At 38.5% G+C, this 10942-nt stretch overlaps 4 protein-coding genes across 5 annotated transcripts; all 4 read right to left on the reverse strand.

The window, feature by feature from the left end:
* Positions 1-46: 46 nt before the first annotated feature.
* Positions 47-2670, reverse strand: PBRP (plant-specific TFIIB-related protein). 2 transcript variants are annotated; one of them, NM_001085033.4, is made up of 4 exons: positions 1960-2564; positions 1259-1417; positions 909-1067; positions 146-823 (listed from the first exon to the last, which is right to left on the reverse strand). In NM_001085033.4, exons 1-4 carry the CDS (start codon positions 2539-2541, stop codon positions 614-616), a joined length of 1110 nt encoding a protein of 369 aa, NP_001078502.4. In that variant the 5' UTR covers positions 2542-2564; the 3' UTR covers positions 146-613. The 2 variants fall into 2 exon arrangements, with proteins under 2 accessions (NP_195383.1, NP_001078502.4); NM_119828.6 differs by having other exon boundaries at positions 47-1067; positions 1960-2670.
* A 45-nt stretch (positions 2671-2715) lies between these two features.
* AT4G36660 (polyol transporter, putative (DUF1195)) lies at positions 2716-4491 on the reverse strand. Its single transcript, NM_119830.6, has 3 exons — positions 4035-4491; positions 3724-3939; positions 2716-3029 (listed from the first exon to the last, which is right to left on the reverse strand). The coding sequence occupies exons 1-3, from the start codon at positions 4293-4295 to the stop codon at positions 2967-2969; spliced, it is 540 nt and encodes a 179-aa protein (NP_195384.5). The 5' UTR covers positions 4296-4491; the 3' UTR covers positions 2716-2966.
* An 18-nt stretch (positions 4492-4509) lies between these two features.
* On the reverse strand, positions 4510-6742 carry PMT6 (Major facilitator superfamily protein). The gene is made up of 2 exons (NM_119831.3): positions 6398-6742; positions 4510-6075 (listed from the first exon to the last, which is right to left on the reverse strand). The coding sequence occupies exons 1-2, from the start codon at positions 6495-6497 to the stop codon at positions 4694-4696; spliced, it is 1482 nt and encodes a 493-aa protein (NP_195385.1). The 5' UTR covers positions 6498-6742; the 3' UTR covers positions 4510-4693.
* Positions 6743-9242: 2500 nt separating this feature from the next.
* AT4G36680 (Tetratricopeptide repeat (TPR)-like superfamily protein) lies at positions 9243-10939 on the reverse strand. The gene has a single exon (NM_119832.5). The coding sequence runs from the start codon at positions 10729-10731 to the stop codon at positions 9493-9495; it is 1239 nt and encodes a 412-aa protein (NP_195386.1). The 5' UTR covers positions 10732-10939; the 3' UTR covers positions 9243-9492.
* Positions 10940-10942: the final 3 nt, after the last annotated feature.

Below are 10942 nucleotides of genomic sequence, written 5' to 3' on the forward strand. Positions count from 1 at the left end.
AAATGGCATCTTCGTAGCAAGTTCCTTCACGACTCTTCCATATTTTCTTGGTCTTTTCTTTAATTAAAAAACAATATTTAAAAGGAACAACAAATTGGCCCACCTTCTAGATTAAATCTTCCACTTTGATTTTGTCGTAGTCGAGAAATAATGGGCCAAAACGTAAATGGGCTAATACAAAGCCCAAGATCAGACGCGACAGCTGCTCGGAAGCATATTTTGTACATAGCCCAAGATACACACAAAGACAGAGTAAACGAAATGAAGATTATCATCACGACTAATCTATTAGTTCTCTAGAAGTCTCCATGGGGATTATCAGCATTCCTGCTTCCACTACCTCTAATCTCAGCATAACCCGGAGGTAGTTTTGGGGGATGAATAACAGGCAAGTTGCTGGAAGATCCGGGGACAACAGATGGTCGGAATGACCAATTGATTGTGCTGATACCTGTAGATGGAGATGGATTTGAAGGGAATGGGTTATGGTCTCTTAGATATATAGGCAATGTTTCCTTATCGCCTAGCTGCTGCTGCTGCTGCTTATCGAGTTGTTGCTTTTCATAGTCCATAGCATTAGGTTTTGCTGGCTCGCTTATCATCTCCGCTGGGTTCATGACACTGGCAGTTCCAAACAGCCAAGGCTGTCTGAATTTTGGCTGCTTATCTTCTTTGCCTTTCGGTTGTTGGTAGGTATGATCGAAAGTTTCGATTGGTTTCGCAGAGGGCTTGTCTTTTTCCACGAAACTAGGTTCAGGTGGATCCACGGCTCTAGGAGTTGTTGAGCGGGTTGTGGAGATTGTGGTTGTGGGAAATGCTTTCTCTGGTGGCACAGCTGGTGTGTAGTTAGATGGAAGTAGATCGTCCCAATTCTCTAGCAGTTCTTTATAGACTTTGCGTAGAGTTACCTCAGTTAGTCCGGTTATTTTACATATCTCTGCTTGTGTCTTTCGCTTGTCTTCAAGTTGACATGCCAGATAGATAGCAGCTGCAGAAATGCTGATCGGGTTTCTACGGGTGCAGAAGCATTTGTTGATCACAACTTCTCCAATGTGTGTTGCTAGTTCCTAGGAAGATTGAAAACAGACAAATACTTAGGGGGATCATAATAGGCATCAGAGTAGTGCATCTGAGATATTGCAAAGTGTCACATTGGATAGTGAAAAGTCATTGGAAGCGGGAAAAAGTCCATGCATTGATACACTATTCACGTTGCATTTTAGGCCTTTCAAAAAGAAGTATAAGTTTAGTAGCACACCTGAGCAGATTTGTTTAGTTGAAGGAGGGTACAGAATCTTGGCATATGAACTGATATAGAGTTACTGTTGATGGGTTGACTTAGTTGTAGAGCTTCTCCTAAAATCTTGATGTACTTCCCAATTTCCTTCTGCTGTACATTGGCTGCAATGGAGATTTCCTATTGTGCAAAGTAAGACAAATACATTAGACACAAATCAAGTCTCAATAATAAACTGAAAGAAGTGCTGCTCCTGTATAAGTTCATAAGTGATGGTCCACATTTGGTTGTAACAAAATCTGCCTCTAGAAAAGATAATTCTGTATTCTACGATACGATATCCATCTAAAAGCTAATTTACGAACAAAACATGTCAAAAATATCATCAAACAACTGAGACAAATGATAAGAACAGTTATTGATTAAGATAAAGTACACCAACATGGAAGCTTAATTCCTTCAAGCAAACACACAAGCTTTAGAAACCTAGCATAGACTGGTCATAGTTCTTCAATTCGAAAACGATGGTAGCTGTTCAAGAAACTACAATGATAATTTATCCAGAATCAACCATATAGTCACAACTTCTTTCAACTCAAAACGATGAGAACGAACTAGTTTTCTAACATAAACAATTCATCTAGCAATGTAACTTCAAGTAATTGAGACTAAGTAGCTAAATCTGCCATTAAAACTTGTAATGAAATAGGTTCTCTAATTACCTGAAGAGTTCTAGGTTCTTGAGCCTCCCTAATAGCTTGAACAAGGCAAGCAGTGGCTAAAGCTTCAACGCTTCTGTTTCGCAAGCAAGTAGCTGAGCAACAATCCCTAAACAACTGGAAAGCATGCTCAGAGATATCGCAATCCAATCCTAAAATCGATGCCACATCGATAATCTGCATATAAGCCCTAAGATTATCCACCACAACAGTCGACGAATTCGAATTCGATGTTGACGAAGCGAGTTCTAGGGTTCGTTCGAGTTCAGCGAGATGACCGGAGAAAGAGAGGGAAGAGCGAGCGAAAATCGGGCTTGGCTCGAGGGACCAGGTAGAGAAGGCGGTAATGAATCCGGTAGGTTCGAACGGATCTTCCTCGTCTTCAGGAGACGGTTGCGCCGCCGTTTGGAGATCGGAAGTGACTAAGCAGAGAGGAGTGTCTTGGGCTCGGAGATGGAAGAGGTGGTGGTTTTGCGTCTGTCGTTCTTCCATTACGCGACCGCAAGATGAGCACTCCGTTATTGATCTACCGGAGCTCGTGGTGGTACACCGTCCCTGCGCCGATGAACAGTACGGACACTTCATTTTTGTGTTTCTTTACGTTTGTGTTTTTTTTTTTTTCACTCTCACGTGCGAGTGTGGTAAAGCTTTTTTATACTACAAGAGTAAACAAACCGCGTATTTTAGTTTAGTCAACAAATCTTAATTTGGTAATCTACAGTGGCAAAAGGTTGCCAATAACAACACAGATTCAAGAGTCCCAAGTTTTGAAGATATCAGAAGAAGAAATATATCATAAGGGATCCATTGCTTTTTCGTGTAAAGTCATAAGGTTCCATTTGCTTCTACATATATTTATAAAAGTAGCTCTATATAATTACCAACGATAGAATGTAAAAAGAGCAATTTGATTTCGAAAATTGAATTTTAGTCCCAAAATGAAATCTATCCATTTGGTAGTTCATCTTTTGGCTTCAGCAAGTAGTAGACATATGTTACCAATATCATTATCAGCTACTAGCTGCTGGCTTGTGTAGAATTCTCTTCAAGTTTCTTCCCAAATCCCTTGCACTCTGAGAACAAACCGATAAAGAAAAGAAAAAAGAGTTTAACACTCAGGTTAAGTCTATGAACAATTTAAGAGAAGAAATTAAAAGATGAATCCTGATCAAGAAGCTAAGGTGGGTGATGGAAGCTCTACCAAACTTGATCAACCAACTTTCACAAAAGAGGTTTAGCATTAAATGCAAGAAACAAAACCGAAAGCTATACCTATCTGAAATCTCATAACATAATTTTAAGAAGACATAATCTACTCAACCACATGCTATTATGCATACCAGTATCTTACACTAGATCTACATACCCAGTCTCCAGAAAAATTAGACCTTGACCATTATAAGGTACTATGTGTATCGAAAGTTCATACAGGTCTTTATATGTTTGGATATCAAGCATGGATCCATATAGCTGGTCACCAATCACAAACAAAGATAGAGTATACACAAACTAACTTTAACAGGTAATAACTTAAAGAGTAACACTAAATCTTAATGGCATATCTCCAGACACAGAAGAACTTGACCATCAAACTGAACAACCTAAGCTAGGTACACTCAAGATCTAAACTCCAGATACCAGATTGAACATTACTATTTACTCCAGCACAGAGGCAAGATCGACTACCATCTATCTATACCTCTACCTACTGATTCTAAGTGACTAATATAGTGAAAACAAATCGAAATTTAAAGCAAGAATCATCACCATTGATCTAGAAGGAGGTGGATCAAGAGTGATCGACCGCGCCGACATCTTGGCGATTTCACCAATAGCAGCTTCTCTAACCCCAGGCACATCACTAGTGAGTTCTTCATAAGCAGCAACAAAAGCCTCTTGCCAAAATCTAGGCAATTTGATCCGACGACTATTAGTATACACATCCCACATATGCTTCACCACTTTCTCTCTCTCCTCCATTTCCTAAAAAATACCACAAATTCCAAAACCTCAAAAACCAGACTACAATCAAATTACACACCAAATCAACCGAAATAGAAACAGAGAGAGTAAACAACCAGAACGTCGAGATTATCGTAGTTCGGAATCCCTAGATCTTCCGATAACCGGTTCAGATTCCCGGTAGATAACCGGAGAGTGACGGTGCCAGTAAACATCGACCAAAAAGCCAAAAGCAAAATCGCAGCAAACGCCCAGAACTTATATCGACCTCTTCCAAACAAGACCGAGTCAGAGCTTTCCTTCTTCGAATTCGCCATAGCTGTTCCCGTCGCCGTACCAGTCGTCGTCGTCGTCGGCAATGCATCGTCCTCCTTCATCTTGATCTCAAATACTAATTACAACTCAATAATCTTGCTTAGTGAGTGATGCTAACACCAAATCTGAGCTCTCGTGAATCGATTTCAGTAGATTCAGTTCAATTGGGAAAGTGTCGGCTCGATTTTGTTAAATCTGAGAGAGAACTTTAAAAAAAAAAAAATCAGTTCACTCTCTTCACAGTTCACACTACTGGGCCATTATTAGCTAGTAATTGGCGATGTATTAGCCGTTGATCTTAAATTGTTAATGAAAAAAATACTAAAGCGTGCGTCAATCTTGACCGTTGATTTATAATTTGATAAAAGCCACACAAAAGTACAACTAAACGACGTCGTGTAATGAGTGAGAAACCCCAAACGCTGTCGTTTCATTTAATGATAACATTATATTCATCATGCTAAGCTGCACCGTTTTCGCCGCGTACTTTATCACCGTCTCTTTGAAAAAGCGCTTCGATTTCTTCAAGTGATTTTCCTTTCGTCTCCGGCAAGAGGAAGAAGAAGAAATTCCACGCCACTGCCGCAACTCCGGCGAACATAAAGAAAGCTCCACCGGTGGTTATCGCACTAGTCAACGACAAAAACGACATCGACACGGTGGCGTTCATTACTCTGTTCACCGCAACGCCGAGACTCGCTCCTTGTGCCCTAAGCTTCAACGGGAAAACCTCAGAACTGTAGACCCAAGTTATTGGGCCGAGCCCAATAGAGAAAAACGCCACGAAACTATAAGCCGCAACTATGCTCAGTACTAAAGCCCACGCTAATTTCCCGCCAGCATTTTGGGCCATTGTAAGCCCAAATCCCAACATTGTCAACGCAATGACCATTCCTCCAACGCTGGTCAACAAAAGCTTCCTTCGACCTACCTTGTCTAACAATAAAGTCGCAGTGAAAATAAACGTCGTTTTCATGATTCCGACACCGATAGTAACCAAGAAAAGCTTGTCTTTAGTCGTGATTCCTGCTTTCTTAAAGATCCTCGGACCGTATAAAAGCACTGCTTCGATTCCGGAGGCGTGTTGGAAGAAATGAATCCCAAGAGCAGTTAAAAGAACACGTCTCACTGCAGGAGTTGGTCTTAGAATGAGCTCTTTCCACACTCCTTCACCATGAGTCTTCTTACCCTCCATTTTCACAACATCGTCTACGCATTTCGGGTCGATTCCCGCAGCAGCTTTGATGTCTTGAAAGCGGAGTTCTGCTTCTTCAGGGGAATTAGATACCAATTCCAATATCTCCTTGCCTTCCTTAAGACGGCCTTGCATAATCAACCACCGTGGAGATTCCGGCATTTTCAAGATCCCGAACGCTAGCACTAGGGACGGAACCGCGGCTATACCGAGCATGAGTCTCCAACCGATATGCATAGGTAACTTGGAGAAGAAGTAATTCACGATATAACCTAGTAAAATCCCTATACTGATACAAAGGTGAGGAAGAGAAGCTAAGAGTCCTCTATGTGAAGCAGTTGCGATCTCGGCAGAGTAAACCGGAGCAACCATCAGAGCAAAACCGACTCCGAGTCCAGCGGTGCATCTACCGGATAGGAGAACCGGATAATTCGGACCCCAACCCATCAATATTGAGCCTAACATGAATAGTATTGAGGCCAAGACGATTGTGTAACGCCGTCCGATTATGTCCGACGTTCTTCCGGCGAGCAATGATCCGACAAGGGCACAAAGGTTGAGAATTCCAGTGAGAACTTCTATTTGAACGTCGTTTGTCTTCAAATCTTCTTCTATAAACACCATCGCTCCACTCATAACACCAGTATCTACACAAATACCCAAAAAAAACAAAAAAAAACTTATAATCTTATCAATTCTCATGATCATATTAAAAAAAATACCATCCCAAGTCATTCAAATCGTTGAATGATATGTGGATGATGTATAATCAAAAATCATATTTCTAGAGAAAACCATAAATTTGACATCAAAAACTTTTATAAAGAATAAACACCTCTGTACTTTTCAAAGTTACTAGCACAAAAAAAGTTACTATCACAAATATTTTTTAAAAATTCTTTTCTCATATTACAACCCCAATGGTCTTCCACAACAAATGTTAGTTTTGGAGAATTCTCTATTACTTACCGTAACCAAAGATGATGGAGACGATGGAGGCGACGATAGCACATTGAAGAGCGAATCTATTAACTCCGGCCGGCTTCTCGCCGGAGATTTGATCGGCCATGATTAATTAACCACCACGTTACAAGAAGGTATAGAGACTTTTGTCGATCTATGTCTCTCTCAGTTATAAGCTTTTATCTAAAAGTTCGTTAAGAGTTAGGTCTTACTAATCTCTCTTGCTCTCTCAGTACCAAAGAAAAGATTCGGTGATTATATAGAAAAAAAATAGTTGACAAAACAGTAGTCGTGAAAGCCACAAGCTACTGTTAAGAGATGATTTAGTTATTTGAATCCAATGGACAAGAGTCATCCACATCGTTTTAATATATGTTTATAGAATGAAACATGTTTTGTGATCAAATTCTAATTACAGACCTTGACTGTAATTAAAAGTTAACAGTTACAGCTTGACCAGACTATAAACTTGGAAGCTCTGATGTCATGTGTAAACCTGAGTTGGCATTAGTCGTTAATAAGTTAACTTTGGATTTTGGATAAGAACGTATGTGTAACAAAGTTGACTCTTTGGGGGTGAGTTTTGGACTAACTAAGATTTTTTTTTCGATTAATAAGATATGGGTAGACACCGACACGAGTCCGTTATCATTGCCTTATTGGATAAGAGCTATTTCTAATAGGTGCTTTTTGTTTTTATCCTCGTGAATATTTTTAAATTTTCTTGTTTTTATACACGTGAATATTTTAAAAATATCTTGTTTTAGATCGCGAGAATTTTAAAACTTCATGTCACTGTGTAACCAAACACTCGATTTGGATGGACTCATGGAGTCAACTATGGAGAGTCAGAGTGTAAAACGTCATGGGTCCATTTTTAAATTAGATTTCAAAGTTTGAAGTTTTAGATGAGTTGCCCGAAAAGTCAAGTGGGCTTCATTAGTTTAGACTTTGAATCACGTGAATAGCCAAATTCTTGTTTGTTAATTAAGCCAATAGCCAAAAAAAAAAAAAAAAACTTGATTTGGAAATTTGTGGTATTTTCTTAATTATAGTATGTAAATATCCTCAAGTTGACTTGCATGAATATTTTGATGGTGATTACGGTTTGTGGATCAGTGGATGAGATTTGAACCTATAACATGTTATTTGTTTATATGTTCATGCATTTTAATTAAAAATTTTTTTTTGCATTTTAATTACTTGTTCTTTCCTTTTTCAGTGTTTTGCATAATTTCAACTTTTTCCCAAAAAAAAAAAACTGATTTGGGAAGTTCGTACCTCATGTTTCTCCAATAGTATGCCTACAATAAGAAACAATTATTGACAAAGAAAAAAAGAGATGTTTGTAATTAATTGTCTAACGTAAGGCAGCCATGAGCCAACTAGTATTTCCGATAAACTTTCGTGTTGTAACTAAAAGTGTAACCCATCAAAAACTACATGCAGTTTCTTCCTATATCCACGACAAAGTTTAACCCTAAAACCTATCGCTACATCTTGAGAGGAAGAACCTACATCTATAGAAAAACTAATCGAGTCTAAATCTAAATTGGTCCAAATAAAGAGAAAATGAATAAGTAATTTTGACGATATTGAAAATAATAATTTATCAACCATAAGAAAAGTCTCTCTACCACACTTTTAATAATTTATCGTATGGTGGACTCATAATACACCATATGTGCGCAGTCGTAACCTCGTGTGGTAATGTCATCGAACGAATCACGAATGTATTATCAAAATATAAAGATGATTACATATATTAGGATGAATTACTAATTACATCATGTTACAAAAAAAAAATCACGAACTCAATACCATGATTCTATATGTTTGTATATAGAACATCTAATGTTTTCGAGATACATCCGGTGTTTGAATTTTGTGGAGGATTATTTATTGGAAAACATCGTGTGTACAACGAACCTAACTCAGTTTCATTTGGTGCTTTGGCTTTTGGTTCGCGATATGCTTTACTGATTTTAGAGATTTAGCCGCCAACATCAGCTCATTACCACTTTTACTCTTTTAAACCAAACTGTCTGCTAAGTTTCAAGCATCTTTAAAATACTTTCTAATATTTAAAATTTTAATAGCTTGTGGAATCAACTGTTGAAATGATGATTCAGTTTATTTACGTTTCTGATTTAACGTTGTTAATTTTTCAATTTTTGTTTTCATTGTTAAAAGTTAACTTTAGTACATCAAAGTAGATCACGTTTCTCAAAAAGCTCACTATATAAAATATCCATAGATTTTATTCACCAACTTTGTACTGTTCTGTTTCCGGACGAGTAGGTGATGTTATTGGATTATTTCGTCAAAAGTTTATATTTGACTTACTAGTATGAAGAAAGCATACTTTTCAACAAAAATGTTCCACAATTTGTATTAAAATATTATAGAGACATCAGTGTTACAGAAAATTAAAAACATTACATATAATGTAGACTATATAGTATAGTATTACTTATGTGATTCCCGTAATTTTCGTTTGAACTTTGGAATCTTTTTAATTAAATTTAGAGCTATTGATACAAAATAAGCAAACAACTACGCAAGATGATTAACATTTTGCAACCTTAGGATTTGCAAATTCTCTGAAAGATGTTGCAACTCAAATACTTACCTGATCAGAAACCTATCAAAATCATTGTTGAAAATTTGTCACTCTTATCTTTCGTGCAAGTCAAAATTAGGGGAAGCCAAGTCAAATTGAGTTCCAACGAGATCAAGATTCCACTATACGCGAAACCATCTTCGTACCAAGAAACAGAGTTTAGCTATACCAACAGAACCAGCTTGACCCTTTAGTTGCAAGTAGAAGGATATGTAAAAACAACATAAAACTGAAAGAAACTTGAATTCATCATGAAGCACAAGTGTGTAGAACAAAGCAGTGAACTATATGAACCTGAAAATTGTTGACTATGGAATTCTAGAGATTCCAACAACAAACCGTCAAGCTTTTACAAGCTAATTTATGAGGAAAGAAAAATGCAGGAGCAGCTTATAAATAAACCTGCATACTAGATCATAGTTTTCAACAAGTCTTCAAGCAACAAAATAAGATGTTCAATCGAAATGCTCTTGAGCTATTAAGCAGCAGCAGCCTCTTTTGCAGAAGATGGAAAAGCATCGGTTTTTGAATACAGCCCGAGTTCCTCCTCGAGTTTCTTCCACGCATTCAAGAAACTCGGAGGGAATTTCTTCTTCACCGTTCTAATCAACCCTTTAGCGTCATCTCTTTTCTTGTTCTCCACCAATCCCACAACCAAATGCTTCAAAGTGTTGAAATCTGGAATCTTGTGCATATACACACTCTTCTTGAAGATCGCATAGCCTTGCTCGTACAATCGGCTATAACAAAGATGAAATATCAATGTCCTAAAAGTAGCTGCGTTGGGAGCACAGTTGTTACCTTCAAGTCCTTCATACACTTTCTTAGCTTCGTCCAACATTCCTCTCTCACAATACGCAGTCATAAGATAGTTATAGCTAATCGTATCAGGTTTCAATCCCATACTACTCATTTCTTCAATCAACTCCTTAACTCTTTCAGGGCTTTCCTTTTGAGCACTCATTATACGAACATTATACGCTGCATTATCCAATTCACAGCCTTTCTTCACCATCTCATTCCACAAGTTATCAGCTACCTCGAGCTCACCTTTCTTATACAATGAACTCAAAATGGTGGTGAAAGCAATGGTAGTAACTTCCATGCCTTTACCTTGCATCTGTCTCATAATCTCAATGGCTTTTTCAGGGGTACCAGAGTCACAGTATGACTTAATCAATATACCGTAAGAGATTTTGTCAGGGATGATCTTATTGTACCTCTGAGGAATTTCGTCGAACAGTTGGGGGACTTTATCGAAATTCTTGGAATGGAGACAAGCGTTGAGCAAGGCGTTGAAGGAAACAGCTGATCTGGGTGTGCCGTATTGATCCATCTGCTCGAAGGTTCTCATGGCGTGATTAAACATAGAGGCTTGGCCGTAAGATCTGATAAGCGTAGAGTAGAAAGGTTCTTCTTTGATTTTGGGATCATTTTTGTGGGATTCAATTAGGGTTTCGATGTCTGAGAAACGGCGACACTTGGCGAGGCGACGAACAGTGAGCTCTTGGGCGTAGCGAGATGAAACAGGAGAGGCTGAGTGATCGGAGACATTGGCGTAGATCTTAAGAGCTTTGTCGGGATCGTGTTCTTTCCGGAGAGTGGACTTAGCTTTGGAGACAGAGATTTTGCCTGAAGAGGGAGCGGTGGTCGTACCGTCAGCGGCGGCTGAGGCAAATCGGCGAACAAGGCGGAGAGAAATACGAGAAGAAGCCATTTTGCAGAAATGGGTATTGTGGAGAGTGGTGGCGAGAAAAGGAGACGCCTTTAGGGTTTTAGTGGCTTAACAGAGATTTTTGGGTTTTACAAGTTTGCTTCTTTTTCTTTCTTTTTTCTTCTATCAGAAGAGAACCAAACTACTTGAATATTTCAATAGAGAGAGTACTCAACTTCTTGTGTTGATTTAGAACATATGTCACATTTACGAG

This window comes from Arabidopsis thaliana, chromosome 4, assembly GCF_000001735.4.
Source record: "Arabidopsis thaliana chromosome 4, partial sequence".
Lineage (NCBI taxonomy): Eukaryota > Viridiplantae > Streptophyta > Magnoliopsida > Brassicales > Brassicaceae > Arabidopsis > Arabidopsis thaliana.

Excerpts from the sequence above, each read along its gene's own strand:
- PBRP (NM_119828.6), bottom strand. The coding sequence starts at position 2,541 with ATGAAGTGTCCGTACTGTTCATCGGCGCAGGGACGGTGTACCACCACG. Across the intron at positions 1,418-1,959 it reads AAGAACCTAGAACTCTTCAG|GAAATCTCCATTGCAGCCAA; the intron begins GTAATTAGAGAA and ends TTTGCACAATAG. Across the intron at positions 1,068-1,258 it reads AACTAAACAAATCTGCTCAG|GAACTAGCAACACACATTGG; the intron begins GTGTGCTACTAA and ends CAATCTTCCTAG.
- AT4G36660 (NM_119830.6), bottom strand. The coding sequence starts at position 4,295 with ATGAAGGAGGACGATGCATTGCCGACGACGACGACGACTGGTACGGCG. Across the intron at positions 3,940-4,034 it reads ACGATAATCTCGACGTTCTG|GAAATGGAGGAGAGAGAGAA; the intron begins GTTGTTTACTCT and ends GGTATTTTTTAG. Across the intron at positions 3,030-3,723 it reads CACCTCCTTCTAGATCAATG|AGTGCAAGGGATTTGGGAAG; the intron begins GTGATGATTCTT and ends GTTTGTTCTCAG.
- PMT6 (NM_119831.3), bottom strand. The coding sequence starts at position 6,497 with ATGGCCGATCAAATCTCCGGCGAGAAGCCGGCCGGAGTTAATAGATTC. Across the intron at positions 6,076-6,397 it reads CTCCATCATCTTTGGTTACG|ATACTGGTGTTATGAGTGGA; the intron begins GTAAGTAATAGA and ends GTATTTGTGTAG.
- AT4G36680 (NM_119832.5), bottom strand. The coding sequence starts at position 10,731 with ATGGCTTCTTCTCGTATTTCTCTCCGCCTTGTTCGCCGATTTGCCTCA.